This window comes from Stigmatopora argus, chromosome 18, assembly GCF_051989625.1.
Source record: "Stigmatopora argus isolate UIUO_Sarg chromosome 18, RoL_Sarg_1.0, whole genome shotgun sequence".
In the NCBI taxonomy this organism is placed as follows: domain Eukaryota; kingdom Metazoa; phylum Chordata; class Actinopteri; order Syngnathiformes; family Syngnathidae; genus Stigmatopora; species Stigmatopora argus.
The window spans coordinates 6,074,086-6,096,500 of record NC_135404.1 but is presented as its reverse complement, the minus strand read 5'-3'; the positions used below and the strand labels follow the sequence as shown (position 1 = coordinate 6,096,500).

The 22,415-nt window shown below is 36.1% G+C and overlaps 2 protein-coding genes across 5 annotated transcripts; both read left to right on the top strand.

Moving 5' to 3' along the window:
• The first annotated feature begins 532 nt into the window (after positions 1-532).
• cenpt (centromere protein T) lies at positions 533-4,537 on the top strand. Its single transcript, XM_077625296.1, has 10 exons — positions 533-662; positions 741-807; positions 1,210-1,340; positions 1,414-1,471; positions 1,548-1,687; positions 2,496-3,173; positions 3,740-3,827; positions 3,920-4,087; positions 4,146-4,250; positions 4,317-4,537. Exons 1-10 carry the CDS (start codon positions 605-607, stop codon positions 4,447-4,449), a joined length of 1,626 nt encoding a protein of 541 aa, XP_077481422.1. The 5' UTR covers positions 533-604; the 3' UTR covers positions 4,450-4,537.
• Positions 4,538-5,048: 511 nt separating this feature from the next.
• spop (speckle type BTB/POZ protein) lies at positions 5,049-22,130 on the top strand. Of its 4 annotated transcripts, XR_013306048.1 has the most exons (14): positions 5,049-5,168; positions 5,817-6,013; positions 6,480-6,601; positions 6,683-6,834; positions 6,911-7,038; positions 7,108-7,285; positions 7,359-7,414; positions 8,187-8,309; positions 8,376-8,518; positions 9,780-10,097; positions 11,870-11,930; positions 14,714-14,782; positions 18,837-18,921; positions 22,069-22,130. XR_013306048.1 is itself a non-coding variant. In XM_077625298.1 (10 exons), exons 2-10 carry the CDS (start codon positions 5,936-5,938, stop codon positions 9,922-9,924), a joined length of 1,125 nt encoding a protein of 374 aa, XP_077481424.1. In that variant the 5' UTR covers positions 5,049-5,168; positions 5,817-5,935; the 3' UTR covers positions 9,925-11,677. The 4 variants fall into 4 exon arrangements, 2 of the variants coding, with proteins under 2 accessions (XP_077481424.1, XP_077481426.1); XR_013306047.1 differs by lacking the exons at positions 14,714-14,782; positions 18,837-18,921; positions 22,069-22,130 and having other exon boundaries at positions 11,870-12,452; XM_077625298.1 differs by lacking the exons at positions 11,870-11,930; positions 14,714-14,782; positions 18,837-18,921; positions 22,069-22,130 and having other exon boundaries at positions 9,780-11,677.
• The last annotated feature ends 285 nt before the right edge of the window (positions 22,131-22,415 follow it).

Below are 22,415 nucleotides of genomic sequence, written 5' to 3'. Positions count from 1 at the left end.
ATACTATATTACAATGCAAATACATGCTTTTAATTGTTCTAATTTATCACCTACTCACCGAGTAACAAATACCTATCTAGTGGTTATGATCAATACTAAACCTCAATACAATATTTCACTTAGAAATGTTACAATTTATGATTTCATTCTCATAATAATGTGAGTAGTCCAAGCATAGTTGCGGCAAGTTTCTTTGTGGTTATGATAAAACATCCTTTAATGAGCAGCTGTGACTGGTCATTTATGGTAAGCATGGCTGTTGCATTTTAGCTGAAATAAACCAGGTTTAAATTGATTTCTTCATTTCAGTCAAATAAAAAAACATAAAAAAGGGAGACAATACCGATGAACGTCAAATTGCCAAACAAAATACTTTTTTTTTTTTTTTAAATATAAATGATTTTTGAATATTCTTTGGTGAGATTTGGCTCAATTAGCTGGTCGCATCTGCCGATGGATTAGTATTGCAGCATTCATGGCCACCGGATGCTTTTGTCAACTATTTGTGAATGGGAATGTGTCCTTCCAGAGCTTTTCCACGCAACCTCTCTCACCTCGAACCACCAAAACTGCCTCTCCAAAGCCCAAAAAACAAAAAACATCCATGTTGTTTGAGGAGAAAGACACGCCGCGCAAAGTTCTCATGGATATTCTGCAAACTGGTATGCATGAGATTCTTGCACTTCATCTTAAGGTGCCACCAGCTCATTCAAAAGCATCCATTTTTTTCTATTCTTAAGATCCTGTCAAGTCACCGGTGGTTCCTTTGGAGCCGCAGCCATCTGTAGCAGACACCCAGTGTCCCAGGTACATAAAATGTAAATTTCTACACGGAATAATGGTTTCTGAGTAGTCTGATTATTTCATTATAGTCATTGTTGACCTAAATATGGTCCAATTGGAGGATTTGTAGGTCTCTTTTGTTGAATTTTTTTTATTTTGTATTTTTTTTTTGTAAAAAAAAAATAACCACCAGTAGGAAAACTATGATAAACTAAAAATCTCTTTGTTTTTTTTATAAATGGTATCAAAAATGATATTGGATATTCCTTCTGAGACTAAATATATGGTTTGAAATTTGAATAACATGATTTACATATGAAGAAATTTATCGTCTCATGGCAGAAAATATTTGCTGATTAATTAACTTTAAAAATAATTTATGATTTATGTCAGCCCAATTTGTGACTTTTTTCTTCTTCTTTTAAGCTTGGAGCTGTCCGAGTGGGATCTCTCCAACCCAACAATTGGGGTGACCAGCGTGGCCAAGCGTCTGACTAGGGAGAGACCGCGTCGTAGCCTCAATGTCACTGCCTTTGTGGAACGGGTTGAAAAAGATTGTAAGACGAACGCAGTGCCCAAAAAAAACCATGGCGTGTCAATGTTCTAAATTCAAAATCTTGTCGGAAACAGATGCGGAAAATGAAGACGATAATTCAGCGCAACAAGATTCCTCCTTGTCTTTATCCAAGTACTGTGTCATCATTTTTTTACCCTTCCTTTTAAAATGTTATATATTAGTCCAACGACGTGACTTTGTTTTCCAGCGCCACTAATTTGAGTCTCAAAACGCCCTATGTGAGCGATCAGACCCAGAAGATAGTTCTAAGGAGGAGAGTTTCTTACCGTCAAAGAATCACGGCAAATGAGTTTGACGACGTTGTCAATAAGATGTGCCAAGAGCAAGGTGATGAACGATTGCCATTGACGGCAAAAAACGTCCAATTCAATAACTTTACTGATAAGTTGATTAGATGTTTTGCAAATTGAAATATGCCATATGAATATAAAATCAATAAATGAAATGTAAAAAGAGAAATGTATATTGCAAAATATAGAAAATTAGTACAATTATAAATAAATAGACATTTAGCTTTTTCATGTTTTTATCAAAATGTAAAATATATACATATACATTTGAAAATGTCAAAACATTTGCTGTTATTTATTGGAATTTTTAGATTAACTATATTTCACGTTAAAAAATGCTGTAACAGAACATTCCATATTGAAGTTAAATTATAATTACCATATTTTTTTAAGCTGAGTCACAGAAATAAATGGGGGGGGGGAATAAAACGTACAGTAATCCCCCGATTATCGCAAATTCACTACTTCGTGATTTATTTCCGCGATTATAAAAAAAAAAAAAAAAAAAAGTTCATAAAAAGGTGAAAATCCAGCGGAAGCCACTCTTGCTACTAGTCTCGGCACTGATTAAAAAATAAAGTTATAATAAGGGTGACCCTACTTTGCGATTTTTCGATTATGTCTGGTTTACATTAACCGCGATATTCGAGGGATTACTGTATTCACTATTATAAGACTCAGAAAAGATTTTCCACTACCTACGTCAGCAATGTCACGGATCGGTTTGTTGTCAATTCTTGCTGCCCTAACTGCAAAATGGATTTGATTGGACGTCTTTTACCGCCATTTAGCTACGATTCTTTTCTTACACGGAGCTCTAATTGTATTTAAATCTTTCCTCCCAGGAGTTAGCAGCTTTACCCAATCGGAGTCCATCTTGAGCAATGTCGCCCACGCCGATGCGGCTCTTGAAGTCACCAACGACATTATTCACTCTAACACTGCCCTCTACGCGCAAACCGACACCGCCGAAATTTCCAAGGCCGCCACGACGGAGGACAAGTCGACGGTCGAGGTGTCGCCGACTCAGAGGGGGCCGCAGCAGGCGGAATTAGAGCCTGAGGAAGATGCGATGGTTGTCACTTCTGGAATTGAAGAGGACTCAGCAGCAGAAGAGCAGGAGCCTGAAATGGCATCTCAAGAAGAAGAAGAAGAAGGAGAGGAGGTGGAAGCCAAGGTTGCATCCAATCCCGAAGAGGAAGAACAAGACACGGACAGCCTGCAGGAAGAAGTGGAAGAGGGAAGGAATCGAACCATTGAATGTATCGAGCGGCAATCTCGTACATCAGAGGGTGCTCTCTTGGTGCCTGTTCCCAACAGCACCAGCTCTTCCAGCAATGTCCAACTTAGTCCCGAGCAGAAAGAAGCCGCTGAAGAACCGGACGGCGACGAAGGAAACGCTGTAGGGGATGGTGATCAGCTAGAAGAGGTTCAGGATTTCCAGGAGGATGTTGAAGAGTTTGAGGAAAATTACGATGGTGACGACGATGATGAGGATGATGATGACGACCAAGAACTTGAAGGTCTCAGCTGTTTCACTTTTCCCCCCCAATGATAAAATGTGTGTTTGGGTTCGAGGTCCTTTTTATTTTCCAGATTTTTTTTTTTAAACTCAGCCGTTGACAATGATAGAGATCTAACCAATCATGTAGCTCTTTTCATCCTTCAGTGGATTTAAATAAATTCACCACTAGTTGATGTCCTCTCCATTTGAACTGTGAAGGCTAGCATTTGTTCATTTGCTGGCAGCCCGCACAGTTCAATTGGAATGGGCGTCTATTGTCGTCAATGGCAAATAAGGAGTTAAACTGGCTGATGTTGCCAGTTAAAAAAAAACATTCCACAGTAGCGGAAGGAAGTTTTTCTTGTGAAAGAAAAAAATCCCTATTGCTGCCTACTGTCAATTATAAAAATCTTATTAAAAAAAAATCCCAATGTGAAAAACCATTTTTTTTCTAGATTAACAAATTTGGAATAAGCTTCCATACATATTGGGTTTACGGCGATAGACGTCTCATCATTTAAACTGGAAAGAGTGACAGTAATTAAATGAATTTATAATAATGACTTGTACTATCAACCCCCGCAGAACCCCCCATTGACACGCCAGATTTTGTTCGAGCAAGAAGAAAAACTTTCCAACTGCCCGATGCCACCCCTTTCAAGCCGCAACCAAGGTACGTTGTATAATCGTTATTTGTATAATTTTTATTTTATTTATAATTTCCCACTGTTATTTTTAATCTTCCACACTCACATGTGCAAGCAGTAGTTCTACTGCAGGTGTACCACCAGCCAAAGCGAAGCCGGTGAGAAAACGAAGGAGCAGAGCGCAACCCAAGAACGACGGTCTTCCCAAAAATTACCTAATGAAGACATTTCGGCACTTTGCGAAAACAAAAGTCTCTGGAGACGTTTACTCTTTTTTAAAAGACACGTAAGTACTAAAATATTCTGTCAACTGGGTCCAATTTTAATTTGCCGTTGACTAAAAGGACGGATACATTCTTGGAGCGGATGGCCGAAGACCTGGAAACCTTCGCCGCTCATGCAGGGAGAAAAACCATCGAGGTGGAAGATGTTGAACTTCTTCTGAGGAGGTACAACGTCATTGCGTTTGACGCCGTTGTTTTGTCGGGTTTCAACGCGCGGCAATTCTGTTGCAGACAGGGTTACGTGAACGACAAAGTGCCCGTACAAGTCCTGATTGAGAAATACCTCCGTATGGACCAGCGCAAGATTCTCATCCCCATTGCAACCAGCGGGAATGCTGTTTTTCCAAAAATGAAGAAACGATGATTTAGAAACATGGAGGTACAGTTGTGATCATGAAGCAACTTTGTGCTCTGTTGTAGATATTTTGCTAATAAAATGTATTTGGATTTTTCTGGTTGTTTTAATGGTTGACTTTTTTCCAGGTTATACAAAGCCAATAAATGCCAGAGAAAGTGAGCTTGAAATGCTTATTTAAAGTCCTCACATTGGCTAAATACTACTGTGCTACACAAATTACTACTGTTTTTTTTCTTGTACAATTATGTTTTATGGCTGTAAAACCACCCACCACTGACCTCCGCCTCTTTGACGGGCATTAGCATTTGATCACATTTACCTCTTATTCAACCTATTTTGGTTCAAATATTCAAAAGTGGAGTGTTAGAGGACATAAACGGATAAAAGCGTGTTTATGTGCCAAAAATATTGCGAAATGCAACCATGTCAAAGAAAAATGCTGTGGGCTTCAACTCACCGCTAGAGGGAGCCCGTTGACCACACAACTATAGGATAATCCAGAGACTATTTATTCTTCTATACACTCACTTTACCTAATATGACATTGAGTGTAAAACAAGCATGTATTAACCTATCATTCCTGATTTAACATTTTTTAAAGGTAAGAAAATAAACCGGAGGACCATCGAGCACGGTGCTCGTAGTGACGTCACACGCCTCAGGTCTTCCACTTAATAGCTAACAACAACACGAGAACACGTAAAGCAAGTGACCTCAAAGAAGAGGTAAGAACGTCGACAAATAACTCCAAACGTGCAGTTTGAAAACCCGAACCTTGAAAATATTACGCTCGAACCCACTGCGCCGTATTTTTAAGTCGAAACCTGTCTCATTGGCGAGAAATTTTCGGCTCGGCTACGTGGCTAACTAGCGTTAGCTCGTGGGCTGTCGCCACTTCAACTCGTTTAAAAACGCTAAAAGATGACCTCGTCGTTTTGTGCTCTTTTCTGCACACACGTGTAACCGTGCAGACTAAAATGTACAAATATTTGTTTCCTCAGTGTGACATGCTTGGCACTTTGTGTCTGAAGTGTCACCTCCCTATTCACACCTGTTCACTTATCAGTTTTTTTTTAAACATTCGAGCGCTTTTGGTGCTTTGAACTCACGTGGTTCTTAATTTTTCTATCAGCCTAATGGAGAAATCTCAAATTGTGTAAGAGCTGTGTTTTGTTACATTGAGAGAGGATGTAAGAATATCTAAGACTGCTTTGCTTTGAGTTTCCAAGGTGTGTAGACAACTCCTCGTCTTCTATTGGTGAAGTTCAGTCCATTTCGACTAGGAGGGCTGGCAGCGATTATTGGACGTCTATCGCAGCCAATTGCACTGAAATATGCTCAATGTTGTGTTTTGCCATTCCTCTGGTCCGCAGGGGGCGACCCGCGTCCTTCTGGTGGGTTCTGCTGCAGATGGACGTTTGGAGCGAGCGCTGACGAGTGGACAAAACGCTTCCTCCTCTGCTTTCGACCAACATATTGCGTCACGCTGGCGATGTCAAGAGTCCCGAGCCCCCCACCCCCAGCGGAAATGTCCAGCGGGCCTGTGGCTGAGAGCTGGTGCTACACGCAGGTAACATTTTTTTTCCTCTTTCCCAATCATTGTCACATACACACTATAAAGTCCACCCAAATACAAGCTATAGCACCCAAATGTCAAAAAACTTTGCATCCACATCTGACTATACATCAGATCCTTCTAAATTCAGTGTAATCAATCCCATTGGTGGCCACTGCCCTCAAACCACAACACTTACCGTATTTTCTCGCATATTAGCTGCCTCTGCGTATAAGCCCTTAAAATTGCCCTAAAACCTTTTGAATTTGACAATTTCTCTCGTATAAGACGACAGTGTGGCAGTATTTCCGGTCCCATCACCATGATGATAAGTTAAATCTATGAATAAAATGGGAAAGGATCATAGCCATCTTTTAAAATTGCAAAATTAGCTGCATGGTTCAAAAGTATCAATTTAGAGTCTGAAAAATTGATTTATTTTATGTTACTCAATTCAGTGTTTGTTGTTTTTATTCTCCAGATCAAAGTCGTAAAGTTTTCGTACATGTGGACCATCAACAACTTCAGCTTCTGTCGCGAGGAGATGGGCGAGGTCATCAAGAGCTCCACGTTCTCCTCGGGCGCCAATGACAAGCTCAAGTGGTGAGCAGTCTTCCCAAGATGTCTTGGCGCGTTCTTTTTATCTTTTTCTGGATTTTCAAATCACCCTTTTTTTCCCTTAAGGTGTTTGCGAGTCAATCCCAAAGGCCTGGACGAGGAGAGCAAAGACTACCTTTCGCTCTACCTGCTGCTGGTCAGCTGTCCCAAGGCCGAAGTCCGAGCCAAATTCAAGTTCTCCATTCTCAACGCCAAAGGGGAGGAGACCAAAGCCATGGGTGAGCACAGTCCCAACCCGCTGTTTCCCTTTCTGATTGTCCAATAATCCTTTTTTCCGTCCTCCCATCTACACAGAAAGCCAGCGGGCCTATCGCTTCGTGCAGGGTAAAGATTGGGGATTTAAAAAATTCATACGGAGAGACTTCCTCCTCGATGAAGCCAACGGTCTTCTGCCCGACGACAAGCTCACGCTCTTCTGCGAGGTACGATCCTGCTTTTTTAAGGCGTTTATTAACAGTTTTGAGCTTATTCAAGATGTGTTGTGCTTCTAGGTGAGCGTGGTGCAAGACTCCGTTAACATTTCGGGCCAGAACACCATGAATATGGTGAAGGTCCCGGACTGCCGACTGGCCGATGAGCTTGGCGGCTTGTGGGAGAACTCGCGTTTCACCGACTGTTCACTGTGCGTGGCCGGACAGGAGTTTCAAGCCCACAAAGCTATCCTGGCAGGTCAGAACCCCCAGCAAAAAAAAGTCTTGTATAGCTCTGATGTCATCACTAAACTGGTATTTTTTTTTCCCAGCTCGCTCGCCTGTGTTCAGCGCCATGTTTGAACATGAAATGGAAGAGAGTAAAAAGGTGAGTCAGATAGTCAAATTTAGGTAGTAACATTTGATGAATGAACTCCAAAAAACAGATATTTAGTGCGTCCCTCTTTTTAACTAAATACATAAATCTGTTTGCTTTACAGAATTTTTAAACGATTAAAATGTTTAAAGTATTTTATTTTTGTTTATTTTTAAAAAAGTCAATCACCACTTTTGTCCCCCCCCTTTTTTTAATTAAAATATATGTCCTGCATTTTTCAGACTGTGTAATAGTAAAATACAGAACAGGCTAAATATGCATCTGTTAACATAAAGTTAACATAAGTTTTTCAGATGACTAATATAGCCCAAAAATAAACAAAACAGGGTGTCAGTTGTCAGTGTGGAAAAAAAAGTATTGAGTATTAGTGGCTGGCCTAGCAAAATTATGAAAATAAGGTATGACTTTTTTTTAAGAAAATGTGCTGGTTTTGGATGTTTTATTAAGTTTATATCAATTAAAAACACTTTTTTCTTCATTTAAAATATAGTTGAATAAAAGTAAGGTTGAATGACCCATTTCAAATAAAGGATATTCACTGTCTTTGCTTTTTAATTGAAAAGTGTAAAAAAATGATTTATAATATTTACTTTGAAGCTCAAAAAGAGGAACTAGACAATTTTTAGGTCAACCGTTAACAATTTGACTATCAAAGTACTTGTGGAGTCATTTAATAATAATTAGATAAACATTTGCTGCTCATTAGACGATACATCATTGCAGCCTTGTTCCAAATAACCATATTGCATAACGTCTTTGGCAGAACCGTGTGGAAATCAACGACGTGGAGCCTGATGTCTTCAAAGAAATGATGTGTTTCATCTACACAGACAAGGCCCCCAACCTGGACAAGATGGCCGACGACCTGCTTGCCGCCGCTGACAAAGTGAGGTGGCCTTGGAAGCGAAGCGCTTTGTGGGAATTGCCTCTTTATCTTCTTTTCTGTCATCAGTACGCCTTGGAGAGACTGAAAGTCATGTGCGAGGACGCGCTCTGCACCAGCCTGTCCGTGGAGAACGCCGCCGAGATCCTCATCCTGGCCGACCTGCACAGCGCCGACCAGCTCAAAACGCAGGCCGTTGACTTCATCAACTAGTGAGTTTTACTAACCATAACAACATATTATACAAATACCTAGGTGAGGAGAAGGAAATTACTATTTTTTTCCAATCAAATGCAAGTATCCAACATTGCCCATCCTTCCTCATTATTTCATTAATAGCCATGATCACATCCATCACATACATAGCTGATGTCACAAAATGGTTGCATTTCCTAAAAGCAGTGTCAATTTTTTTTTACATTCAAAAATGATTATGATCCATTTTCAAAGGTCTAAAATAGTCTCTTTGCATTCTTAATACTTTGAGCAATCATCTGTCACATGACGTTCATTAATACTCGGTGTTGTTTGTCCCTTTTAATCTTATGATTGGCCGACATGTTGCCAACGATAGACGTCCAATCCAAACAAGCCAATTGATTAATGGCAGGAAGCTTTCCCTGTTAAAATGCCTTCAAAGACTTCTGGTTGGTAAATCATATATATTTTTTTTGTATTCATATTTTCTGAAAATCTTCAATTTTATTTCAATTGGTTTGTTTTTAATTGTTTTATTTTACGTTTTACATTTTCATTCTTTAATAATATAAAATGAAATTAGAAACACTTTTACTTCTGATCACATAATTCCATTTCTATTCATATTTTAATTTCGGTTTTAGTCATTTATATTCATTTAGATAAAGTGATTTTTATTTTTGTCATTGTTTCATGAATCCAATCATTTTAGTTATTTTTTTAATTTTTTTATAAGAAAATAAATATTCTGGGATCATTTTGTGAATAATCAAGTTTCAATGCATTGAGGGTGATAGATGTCCAAACCATTTGATTTAGGATTGGTATTTTCCTAGCTGTTTTCTAAATATATTAAGACAAAATGCAGTTTTTTTTTTTATTTCATTGTTATTCGTGTAATTTCATTTTATTGAATTTACAGTGATTTTTAGTGATAATCCGGTGAATCCCGTTTCAGTTCCATTGACGACTATTGACATTCCATCCGTTTAAACTGGGAATGCTGCCAGGCCCTCCCAGTTCACGTTTGCATTACTCTCTACATGGCAAATATGTACTGCGCTGTAAAAGTTAAAAACCTTGGGCCATGTCAGACTGCTTTTTATTTATTTGTTTAATTAGATTTTATTTTATTTATTGCTCTCAAATGCGAAAGTAAAGCTCTAGTGATAATTTTATGAATCACGTTCCATTGGATTTCAAGTTAAAGCGCATTGACAGACTAACTTTCGCCGTAAATTTGACCCAATTTAACATTCCCATTTCGTCCACCAGCCACGCAGCCGAAGTGATGGAGACATCTGGCTGGAAGTCCATGGTGGACTCCCACCCTCACCTGGTGGCTGAGGCGTACCGCTCGCTAGCGTCGGCCCAGTGCCCCTTCCTGGGGCCGCCTCGCAAGCGTCTCAAACAATCTTAAAGGGGCCTTGCTGTTTTCAACGTCAGCACACAAAAGTCATCACAAAATGGAGACCCCTTGTCCCCCCTTTTGCTGTTACTACACCACCTACAGCCTCCCCCTTGCGCCCCCAATCCAGAACCTGCTGTATTTTAGTCCCAAGATGGAGGCAAGAGGGGGAGGAGAGGCAAGTGGTAAGTGAATATTTGTCGTTTACAGAAAAACAAACCTGCACTTTCCTCCACGGCTCTCGAGGTGGGACGTTGCGCTCTTTTTCTTTTTTTCTTTTCCTCTCTCCCCATATGTGAAGACATCGTTCACGCACTTCAACATTTTCTGTTTGGTCAGTACGCCATTCAAGGACACGCCGACGAAAGGGCTAGTCAAACAAAAACAACAGAAAATCGTTTTTTCTCAAAGAAATGTGGGGAAATTGCACGAAAAGACAACACAAAATCCCCATCGAATCAAGCGTTTTCAGCAGTTAAGTGGAACTACTGATGGCAAGCACACACTAATGGACCCTTTAAAATTTAACGGACAATTTTATATCATGATTTTTCTCCATGTAGAGTCCCCAAAAACTCCAATATGGAGTGATAGACGAATTAGAGTTGCTCTAAAAAGGTTTTACATCGTTCACAACAAACAACCTTCCGACTCTTCTAGCATTGGCTGCCATTGTCAGCGATAGACGTCCAATCCATTTGAAAAATGAATTGCACATTATTATGTGACTAACTCATTACATTTCACTGCAGAAGAGGCCAATCATGGTCAATGTCACCAAAAAAATTCACAAAGTAACTCGTTGGCTACTATTGACGGCTATAGACGAAATTATTATTTTAATCAAGGAGTACAGATATAAAAATAAACATAAATATAACTTTTTTTTTACTGCCAACCTCCATTTTTGGTTTTAATTTAACTTTTTACATGACTTGAAAAACAAAACAACAAAAACTTTAATACTATTATTTTTTTTATATTTTTCAGATGAATAATTGTTTTATTTGTAATATAATTCATGATTATTATAATGAGATTTAGAATATTCATTCAATTTCTGTACCATTTATCCTCACAAGGGTCGTGGGGAATATAGTATTTTTGTTAATAATTGTTTTAAATGCTATTTTTATACTATATTTTTTAAAAATACATAAAGTCGAATTTTGTTAATTTCATAGTATTTTAAATGAATAAAAATGCCCCATAATGGCTTAAAACTTTAAAAAGATTTTGAAATGAAAAAAAAAGAAACTAAGAGAATTCATTTTTCTTTTCTTGACTAAATGTAAAAAAAAAAAACGAAGTTTGTATTTTTATTTATTTTTGGACTTTAAATTAAATCAATGCAACAAGGCAAGAAAATAATAAGCAAAAATTACTTCCAGTTAAAATGGATTGGATATCTGTCCCCATCATTGGCACCAACACTTAAACACAGCCACAAAATCACACGTTTTCCCGCCAACTCATTTCAATTTTTTTTTCTACTGACGTGACAGCTTTTGAGGGCCGTTCAAAATGAAATGAACACGTTTTAATGTTCAAATGAGACCAGAATGTGAAATCAGAAGACAAAAAAAACTACCCAAAAACTTATTTGTAAACTTTGCCAGTGAGGAAAAAAAGTGCTCAATGTGTTGAGAAGGAAGCCAAGTTGTTTCTTTCCTGTAGATATATATTGTTGCTTTAGGACAAGTGACACTTAGTTGTTGCCATTTTTTGTTCCCGAAAGAATAAACCACAACTATTTTGTATTGAATGCAAATCTTGACTGTTTTTTTTTCTCTCTCCCTCAAGACTACAAAGAGAATATTAAAATTCATACTTGATATACTGGTCAAAATATAAAATCCACAACTTTGTACTCGTGATATATTAAGTCTACAACTTCATTTTTCTAACAAACAAAACTGAACTATTTGTGAAATGACTTGTTGTTGTAATTTTCAAGGTTGGACACCAGAGGGCAGCAGCATGACATGTTCTACACGCTCTACATTCTACAACCTTAGGTATACCACATTTTAACTAATCAGCTGCCGTTGACGGTGGTAGACGTCCAATCAACTTGAAGTGAGATAGTAGCAGCGAATTAATATTGGGTGTTTAAAAATAATAACGTAATTTACATTCCCAGTGGCAACATGATTGGACGCCAATCACCGTCAACAGTATCCAATTTGTAAAAACACGGATTTCTTATTTATATTGTTTTCATCTCATTTTTTTGTACTATTAAGGCACATTTGTTGGAATGCAGGTTGTGCTTAATGACCTCAAACCTATTTTGTTGGCACATAACTATTATATGGTTCATTTACAGTATGTAATTGCCAATAAATCAAATAGAAACAATAACTACAACTTTAAAAGATCGAGAACAAGTGACAAATGTAGTACTTATGATGCACTTATGCACCTCATAATCAGGTGGTCCTTAAACACGAAATTGAATTCCATTGATGGTGGGCTGTATCAGCCATTGTGCCTTATAGTCCAGAAAGGTGGTAATAAAAAATGTTGTTTTTCCTCTTTATTATTTTTTAATTTTTGCCTTCATGTTTTCTAATTTGTGTTCACATTGTACTTAAGTCTATAAAAAACTTCATTTTCAAATTTTATTTTGTCACTTAATGCTCCCTCTTTTCTTCAACTGCTTTCTAAAAATATTTCCCCTCTCTTTTTATATACTTGTGTATCTTTTTTTTAAAAATATTTCAATATCCCTTTTCTTCCAATCTTTGGTTTTGTTCTTTAATTCTTTGAATGCCATTGAAGATGATAGACGTCCAATCATCTGGCTAATTTGCGTAACACTGCTGTGAATTGAAATTAGTTTGTCACAAGTAAACATCCAGTCAATTTGAGCTGGTAGGGTTGGCAGCCAATGAACTGCCAGTTCTCCCATTTCAAATGGATTGGACGTTTATTGCTGTCAATTGCTGCCATATTAATTTTCTTTTGTATTCTTGCAGGATTTCACATATTTTAATTAACATATATATATATATATACATATATATATATATATATATATATATATATATATATATATATATATATATATATATATATATATATGTATATTTGTATATGTATGTATATATATGTATATGTGTATATATATACACATATATATATATATATATATATATATATATATACATACACACATATATATACATACACATACATATATATATACATACATACATACATACATATATACATACATATACATATCTTATTTTTTGTAATTATACATTTTAAAAAATCCAAGAAATACATAAATTAAAATAAAAAAATGGACTAGATGTTTATCTCCATGGCAGCCAATGACATAAATGTTTTTTCCCTCTTTAGCAGTTAAAAACATTAACTGAAAACATCTTATCATTCAAATTAAACATTAATTTATTGGCATTTTATTTCTATATGTAAAACATTGCCCAATTTTCCATAAAAAAAGTTGTCAGTGAAGAGCTTCAAATTTCAATTTATCTACAACTTCCATTCTGACTGGCAACCACTGATGAATTGCGTATCCTTTCATTAAGAATCTAATTAATCATTCTACAAAGCACAGATGTCCAAACGCTTTGCACTCAAGTTCATTAATCACAAAACTAACGTCCACTTTTAAACATCTACATTCATTCCTCGGCTACCGTTGACATGACAACGCTAGACGTTCATTTAAAGCATTTAAATTAAGTTTTTAAGAGCCACGTGATTGGACATGTAAATGACGTTGAAGGAAATAAAAATAGAAACGTGTCCAGGGGCACATTAAATAAGTAATTTTTTCACGCTAAAATATTCAAGAACACGGATAGCAAACATTTCATATCACTAAGCTGTCTTCCACTAGTCAAATGACTGATATTTGCTGCCTCTTTATTTTCATTCCAAACGACTTAAGTGCCTCTACATTTGATTTATATTGCAAGTTCAAGTATGATTCATATTAATCAACAAATGGCATTATTTTAACTACACAAATATTTCACTTGTATGACAGGACATTTAAAAAAAGGGGGGTGTAATTATAGCACAGAACAAGATTCATCGCAAGTAATCCCAACATTAATCATTATAACTGTGTATAAACTCATCTTTCATTGACGGTTATTTTAAACTGGGAGCGACGGCGCCTACTTGAAATTGATTGGTCATGTACTAGTGATAAAAAAAAAAATCATAGATAAAAAGAGCCATATAATGCACTATATCCAATGTGTGCTTTTAACATCATGTTTATAGACGACACGATTAATAGCAATTAATCTGAGCATTAAATCATTGTGTCTCATTGATTGCGATAAATGTTTATTCCTTTTGAACTGGTTACGAGCATTAAATGCCGTCGTTTCTCAGCTCAAATATATTGGGGACGTCTATTGTTGTAAATTGGAGACATAATATACTAGATTATTTTATGAATATGGCAGCACAGTTGAAATAAAATCCGACTAAATACTACTTTTAGATTCCTTCCACACACTGCAACTAATTGCAATTAATACCAGAGGTAATTATTTTAACGGCGTGTTTATTCATTATCTCCCATTGACAACGATAGATGTCCAATCCATGATAACTCCTAGCATGGATTGGACATCTATTGCTAACAATGGGAGACAATGAGTTTATATTGACAATTTCATTCATCTGACAGAAGTTTGCTAATTAATTCATTAATTGCAAGGCATTTCACATGATTATTCGTGATTAAAATTTGCAACATTGCCCAACCCTAAGTCTAACATATTTTTTTATGAAACACTTGCTGAAGGAGATGATGGATGATGTAGGAGGACTTCATTTACGGTTGAAAGAAGGCGCTGCAAGCGAGAAAGTCCAGGTGAGTGACAGTTTGTTGACATGAACAAGATGTTGAGAGCTTAAAAATCAAGCGCCTTTTCTGCTGGGCGGGGTGGGTGTGGGGGTTTCTATGTCTCTTGTTTGACCCCCTTCTTCCTCACATTTAACATCTGAACTCAAATCTCTGCATGTTCTCAAGCAGGAATTCCACATGATCGTTTGTTCGTCAGACTATTTTGTCATTGAAAAAAGTTGTCTTTAAAAACCTTTTTAACAAAGAATTCAAAACTTAATCAATATTGCTTCAGGCTCTCTGGATTTCACATGAAAACATTAGTGGCTATGCCAAAAACAATCTTTTTTTAAAAGCCTCATTTATTTCCAACATACTTTTTTTTACCTTTCACAATGTTACTTGTACATTCATTTGAAAAAAATACAAAATTGTAGTGCACAATACATATCAGGCAATTTATTTATCAAAATTTGACAAAATACCCCCTTACATTTTCAATGGCCCCACTATTATCAAATCCCTTAAAAACTTTATATAATCCAACATTTAACCTCATCATAAAACTTATTAGCAATTGACTCGGGTGTGACCCCAAAATAATCAGAAATCAACAGAAACGTACCTGTAAATGGGCCTAAGCCAATAGAAAGTGACCTAAATGCCTGCAAAATCAGCAGGAAATGTCCAAGAAGTGACCCCAGAATACCCCAAAATGTATTGAAATAGACCTCGTATGTACCTTAAAATAGACATCTATTTTTTTGTTCAAACTGAATGCCTTAGAAATCTTCCCGTGCCCCTGCAAAAAAGTAATAAAATGATTTGATGAGCTATTATGTGGTTAAAATATTAAATTTTATAAGAGACTATATTACAATCAAAATTTGGCAGGATGAATTGCAGTATTTATAGATGAATTACAGTCTGATGAGGGGGGGGAAGTCAAATGGAAAACAATACAAGAAAATTAATTTCTCTGCTTTTTTTTGTTTTTTTTGTATCTACAGTAATCCCTCAAATATTGCAGATAACATAGACTATATAAGGCCGCAATAATCAAAAGATGGCAAAGTAGGATCACCCCTATTATTACTACCATACTACGTTTTTGCGCCTATACAAAAATACACAAGCACAATTATCATGAATTGTATTAATCAAATAATACAGTTATAAGCATATGAAAAGGCTGTAAATGTGTAAATACCTAAATATAATATATATCTGAAAAAATGTAAATACTGTACTCACAAGAAATGTCATGTACTGAGGCGCAATGCGCCGCAACTTGTCTGTTTACGAGTTCGCTATACGCAAAGCTAATGTTAGCGTGGAATGCAACGTATGTCTCTAAATTCATAAGCATCCATTCAAGACGCTCTTAAATCACTTAATGACACATTATGATTCAATTATTCTGTTATGCAACACTTAATCATTAACCACAAATTTTCCACTCCGTATTTTGCGGTGATACTCCCGCGACCGATTGGTAAATAATCTAATGTTAGTTTTAATGTCCTATTTGTTTATTGTGTTTATCTTTCATTGGGTGAGAAAGTCAAAGTATTTCTTAATAGTTCTAAGATTGTTTGTTTGCAAAAGCAGTTAATTTGAACATTTTGTCATTGGAAAAAATGATATAATGTCCCCAATATAAAGCGAATTTAAATTGGATTAGATTGGATAACTTTATTCATCCCGTATTTGGGAAATTTCATTGTCACGGTAGCAAGAGGGTGAGAATACAGACACAGGAAAAGACATTTTAGACATAAATAAATATATAAGTAAATAAATAAATACATAAGATAATAAATATATATAAGTAAATAAATAAATATATAAGTAAATAAATAAATAAATAAATATATAAATAAATGAATAAATAAATATATAAATAAATAAATGAATAAATATATAAATAAATACATGAATAAATAAATATATAAGTAAATTAATAAATATATAAATAAGTAAATAAGCGTGTTACTGAAAAAATATATATACGTATACATACATATATATAAATATACATATATATAAATATACATATACATACATATGTATAAATAGACATATACATACATATATAAATAGACATATACATACATACACATAGATGTACATGTATACATACGGTTGGTCTTATGCCACCTGATTGGATGTTTATCATTGTCAATGGCAGTAATTAAAAGTATTGAAATTCAAATAAACAAATACAAGTAAGGCCAATTTAGGGTGCCTCGTTGTCACCGCTGTGGAATATTCCACTGTTCACTTCGGAATTGCGTCCGGGCCAATCTGGTGGAAGACAGAGAAACCCCGCCCCCTCCTCTTTCACCGAGCAGATTGAGTTAGGAGCGATCGGCTGCTCGATTTGTCTCATATGCCAGCTGATCCAGATCTAATTTCAGCCTCTTAGTAGCACAAACAGGAAGGAGAAGTTTGTCGATAAACAGCCCGCAGCCGTTTGGAAAGACAATATGATGACATGGTGGAAAGAAAAAAAAATGGCAAACTTTATCAACTTGTAATTCCTGTCCTGAAGCTAATTAGGATGTCACAAATTAGCTTGAAAGGATCGAACAGAAATGGAGAATACTCGGAAGCCTTGGGTCAAAATAGCTCTTGGGGAATAATGGCGCATTAAGTCAATGTTTTAATAACACAGCAATTTTCTTTGGTGGCGTCCCACAGGGTGCCGTTTTAAGTACATTTAGAATTGAATAACATTTCCTAATTAGATTTGTTTTAAGATGTAGAAAACTAAAATTTAGAACATTTTACATTATTGAATAAAAATGGAGCAAATTTTATACTTTATTTGAAAACATCAGACATTATCATAATTAGCTTTACTGCAAATTAAGTCATAGGTTAATATTTCATTTTTCAATTGGTGCCAGGCGATTAAAATTAGTGACCATTTCCCAACCAATCAAAAAAAAGTTCAATATGGAATACATACACTATATTTATCAAAATTAAAACTTTATTTTCTTGAAAAATCACAACTTGCACCCTTTCAGTCGCACGTTGCTGAGATTTTATTAGGGGAAAAAGTGGCTTATTGGCGGTTGAATTCTTCCCAGTGGAATTTAAACATAACTTTCAATCGCATGTTTTGCAACTCCGCTGACTTGATGTGGTTTCCCATAAAGAAAGTAAATGCATTTTTCCTGTAACTATAACAAATCTAAGCAAAACTAATCACACAAAACGTCGGCAAACTCCTGCTACAATGCCGCTGTCTTTTGAGATAAAAATGACCCAGAAATAATTTGCAGCGCTTCATTTTTGCTGTCTTTCAATACAGTTTAGACATTTTGTTAAAGCTAAGGAAAGACATATGGTGCCCTTAAAATAGGGGAGCCAATTACAGAAGTGGCGTGACAGAAACGTATTTTACTTCTGTCTTTAGGAAAAAACAACATAAACGCACATGCTGTGGCTTTGAATAATAACACACCAGGAAAGAAACAGTGAACCAGAAAATGCATTTTCTGGATTAATTTCTTTTATATTTGGGGTGTGTTGAAAGAGAAATATTTGTAGCCAGTTTTCCCAGTTTGGTGGGCATTTAAGTAATTGAGGGTCACTTCCCTGTTAAGTTTATAACATTTACGGATCGCTCTTTGTTGGTTTTGGTCACTTTCTGTACATTTGGGGAATTCTAGCATCATTTTCTCTACATTTTCCTGATTAATTTGAGGCATTTCCAAGTCATTTATAACGGTTTTTGGGCCACTCCCAGTCACTTCTTTTCAATTTTGGGGCAATTCAAGCTAGTCTTTTTTGTGAAAAATAATGACTACACTGGAGGAGTTTTTGTGCAGGTCCGATTTTAAAGGCAATAGGTATGAACTGACACATTTTTGTGGTATTTCAATGTGCCATTGCAAATGAATGGGGGAAATTCAAATGTATGGTGAATTTTTTTGGTTCAATTTTAGAGAAATTGTATCTTTTTACCAACTGATAACCTTTGTATACCTTAATTTTGGGAATTTTTAAATATCTAAATTTGGTGAATTGTACAACAAGTGCAGGACAATTATCTTTTTTTTTTTTACAGTCCAAAAAACAAACATGTTTCATGTTTTTGCTTCAACCTTGAATGATGGAGTACAAAAGATGACGAATACAAAAGCCTGCATCAGGTAATTTGAAAAAACATTTTGAAACGTAGTTTTTGCTTTTCAAATCATCTCCACAATTACAGATTACGTAAAGTCCATAGTCCAAGTCTGTACTGACTTTTTTGTTTACTTATTTTTAAAACATCTTCAGTGTGCCTTCAGCAATCAGATGAACAAAATGAACATTATTAATCGAAATGTTACCACAATGGAAGCAGGTGTGCTGCAGTCGCGATCGGAGTCCTAACAGAATTTCCTCTCGCCCGTCCATTTGCCGGCAGATTCAGTTTCATCACTTCACCTAATTGGCCAACGTTCAGAGCTTCCCTCTTTTCTTTTCCGTTGAACTGAGGGGGAGGAGCTAATAAACCGCGGCACTTGATTTTTATGGATGGCCCGTTTGTAAAAGCTGTTCCTGGTGGCCCTCGCTGCAAGCACTGCAACAGCACTCAGCTGGCTCTTAACAAGCTCCGTTTACAGCTAATTCCCAGATTACGATCGCTAACATGGCGTCTGTTAATATCTGAAAGATGAGCGTTGTTATCGTTGTAACTGCAGATGCAGGGGAGTGTTGTTTTAAAACCCGACCTGTGGGAACATCTTTCACCGACGACTTCCACGATCTCACACTTTTCCCTCTTCCTTGGGGAGTCTTATTTCCGCTTCTATCCATAATGTGAGTAAAAGAGTAAATAAAGTCGTAAAAGGGAACGTAAATCAACACGACAAAGCTCGGAAGATGTCAGGTCTGTTTTACAGGCGTAAGCTAATAGCACGCTAACGCGCTAAACGGAATTTTGCGTAGTAACATTTCACGTCTTCCATAATCTCGGGGGTTTCCGTCAGCTATCTGGCTTTGTCCCTGAAGTGATTAGAAATATAAATAGTCGTAAAATGGTAGCAAGGAAATGTAGATCGGAAGATATTGATTTGCTTTTCAAGTTGACTTCGGAATACTGTATGTATCACAACTTTCCGACATCGTATTCAAAAGTCAATAAAGTTTTAAAAGGCAATGTAAATCAACACGACAAAGCTTGAACATTTTTTTTCCTCCATTTGTAAACGTATACTGTGATCCTTCACCGCTTAGCGACTTCAGTACATCGCGATTTTTTATCTCGAGTATAAAAAAAGTGTCAAAATCCACGCTGAAAGTCGCAAGCGGAAGAAAATGGCAGTGAAAATGAAGTCAGGGCACCTCTTCTTCTTCTGCGCTGAATTGGGTGGAATTAAGCGCAGAAGAAGAATTATATTATATTATATTATATTAGATAACTTTATTCATCCCGTATTTGGGAAATTTCATTGTCACAGTAGCAAGAGGGTGAGAATACAGACAGGAAAATACATTTTAGACATTAAAAAATAGGTAATAAATAAGTTAATTAACAAATAAATAAATAATGATGATGATAAATGAAATGAAAAAAATGACGCGCCAAAGTAGAACAGCCGAGAAGGACTTCGTTTTGCCTTTTCATCCTTTACATTGCGCACACAAACACCTCAAAATCCTCATAAATGAATCCACCTTGCGTTACATCAAGAACAAATACAATGATGATATTATTGAATTTTTCCCAAATTCATTTGTAGTATATTCATATCGTATAAGTTAACACTTCCCTTGACCTGGCCAACATTCAAATGAGCCCATGGAGGCTTTGCAGGATTATGAGCGGAAATGTTTTTCCCATTTGGAAGTTCCAAAGCGCTACTTAAGCACGTCTTAACCTCAAGGCCACTTGAAATAATATAGAGTCCGTGAGGTCAAATGTAGCAAGCGAGTGTGATTTCACGCCTCATTAGCTTCACGTCGACTTCATTGACATGACGGCTTGTTTGTCTCAGAGGCCCAGTGGGAAATTCTTGTTTCCACGTTAGGGCCCGATTGGATTGGATTGGATTTGAACTTTATTTCATCCCGTATTCGGGAAATTTCTTGGTTGTACTAGCAAGACAGACACAAGACACAGAAGACATTGTAGACCTAGGTAAAAAAAACTGGAGCCACACACAGGAAGTCCACAAACTGAGACTGAGGTTGAGTACTTGAGTACTCTTTACGTGCCGTATATATATATATATATCGTTATCCATAAGGAACTTTCAATATGGAACCGTTTATGGTGGTCATTGCAAAGAAAGCTAAAAATATTTGTAGCTTTTTGGTGGTAAAATTATAAAGCTAAAAATAATGACTCTAAAGTGTTGTCATTTTGGGGGCTTTTCAGTTTTTAGACGGATACGATTTGTTTTGAAGTATTTAGCGTAAGTCTTTAGGGGTACTTTATTTTAGCAGCTCTTTCTGTTTATTCTGAAACATTTACTGTTGCATTTTGGTGGACTTCCTGTTTATCTTGTAGTACTGCTTGGTCATCTTATTATTTTTCTAGATTTTTATTTGAGGACATTGCCTTTTTACTTCGTTAAATTTGTGTCAAATATTGGCACTTGTTGTTAAAACGAATTACTTTAAAGCATTCCTGTCAGGTTTTTTTCTTTTCTTTTGCTTGTTTCTTATTTTTGGGGTCTTTACGTTCCTTTCAACGTCACTCCCGGTTTGTCTTGAGGCAATAAGTGTAAATTTTTAGGGCTTTCTGTTCATTTTGAAGCAACAAGCGCAATAATTGTTACGTTTTTTTTCAATAGCACTTTGTTTTTATTTTTTGGGGAACCTTTGTTAACCTTATTTTCTGTTTGTTTTTAGAGCATACCATGAAAAAGCTAGGAAAACAAGAGAATGATTTTTTGAAGCTTTTATTTGAACAGCATATAATTAATTACACATTGCGGCGTTAAGTTGAATTTAATGAAGAATTCCTGACCATTTATTATTGTAGGAGAATTCTCCCATTCACATTACGTATAGTGTAATACAATATGTTGCGTTAGTTGGGTTATAAGGAACATTCTCAGTCAGCTGTTACTTTTTACAGCCTTGTCATATGCTCCCCTCATTTTGCATAATCACTTTGTAATCAAGTGCAAAAATCATCACATATTTGGCTTCACTTCACCGTAAAAAGTCAAACATTGGGTCAACTTCATAAAAACTTTACACATACTAATACAAGTGGATTATTGAATAAATGATTTACATGAGTCTACATTAAGAGGGATAACTTGCATTTTGAAGTTGATCCTGTTTGACTTTTTTTTCAGCATCCGCAAAAGCCCAGCAAACAAATACTGTCCGGAGACACAAAATGGCGTCCCACAAAGGTGTGTTGTTATTGTTATTCGACACAAAATGCATGCTATCCTCTTGTGTGAATGTGAGATTTGAATGTCTACATTGGTCCTAGTATGTTGACTTAAAAAAAATGTATTTACAGTAACAGAAGTTTACAAAAACATCCGAAAGGAAACATCAATAAGCCCTGAAATAGTTGCCAGGCACTTGTTTTGTAAAACACACAAAGGGAATTCATGTCACACAAAAGTGCTACGATTGAGAACAATATGTAAAAATGTGAATGAGAATACCTTCATTTTTGTAACAGTAATAT

Bases quoted from the DNA above. Each gene is read 5' to 3' on its own strand.
- cenpt (XM_077625296.1), top strand. From the start codon at position 605: ATGTTGTTTGAGGAGAAAGACACGCCGCGCAAAGTTCTCATGGATATT. The intron at 3,828-3,919 runs GTACGTTGTATA...ATGTGCAAGCAG, and splicing joins CCTTTCAAGCCGCAACCAAG to TAGTTCTACTGCAGGTGTAC. The intron at 4,088-4,145 runs GTAAGTACTAAA...GTTGACTAAAAG, and splicing joins TACTCTTTTTTAAAAGACAC to GACGGATACATTCTTGGAGC.
- spop (XM_077625298.1), top strand. From the start codon at position 5,936: ATGTCAAGAGTCCCGAGCCCCCCACCCCCAGCGGAAATGTCCAGCGGG. The intron at 6,602-6,682 runs GTGAGCAGTCTT...TTTTCCCTTAAG, and splicing joins GCCAATGACAAGCTCAAGTG to GTGTTTGCGAGTCAATCCCA. The intron at 7,415-8,186 runs GTGAGTCAGATA...CGTCTTTGGCAG, and splicing joins AAATGGAAGAGAGTAAAAAG to AACCGTGTGGAAATCAACGA.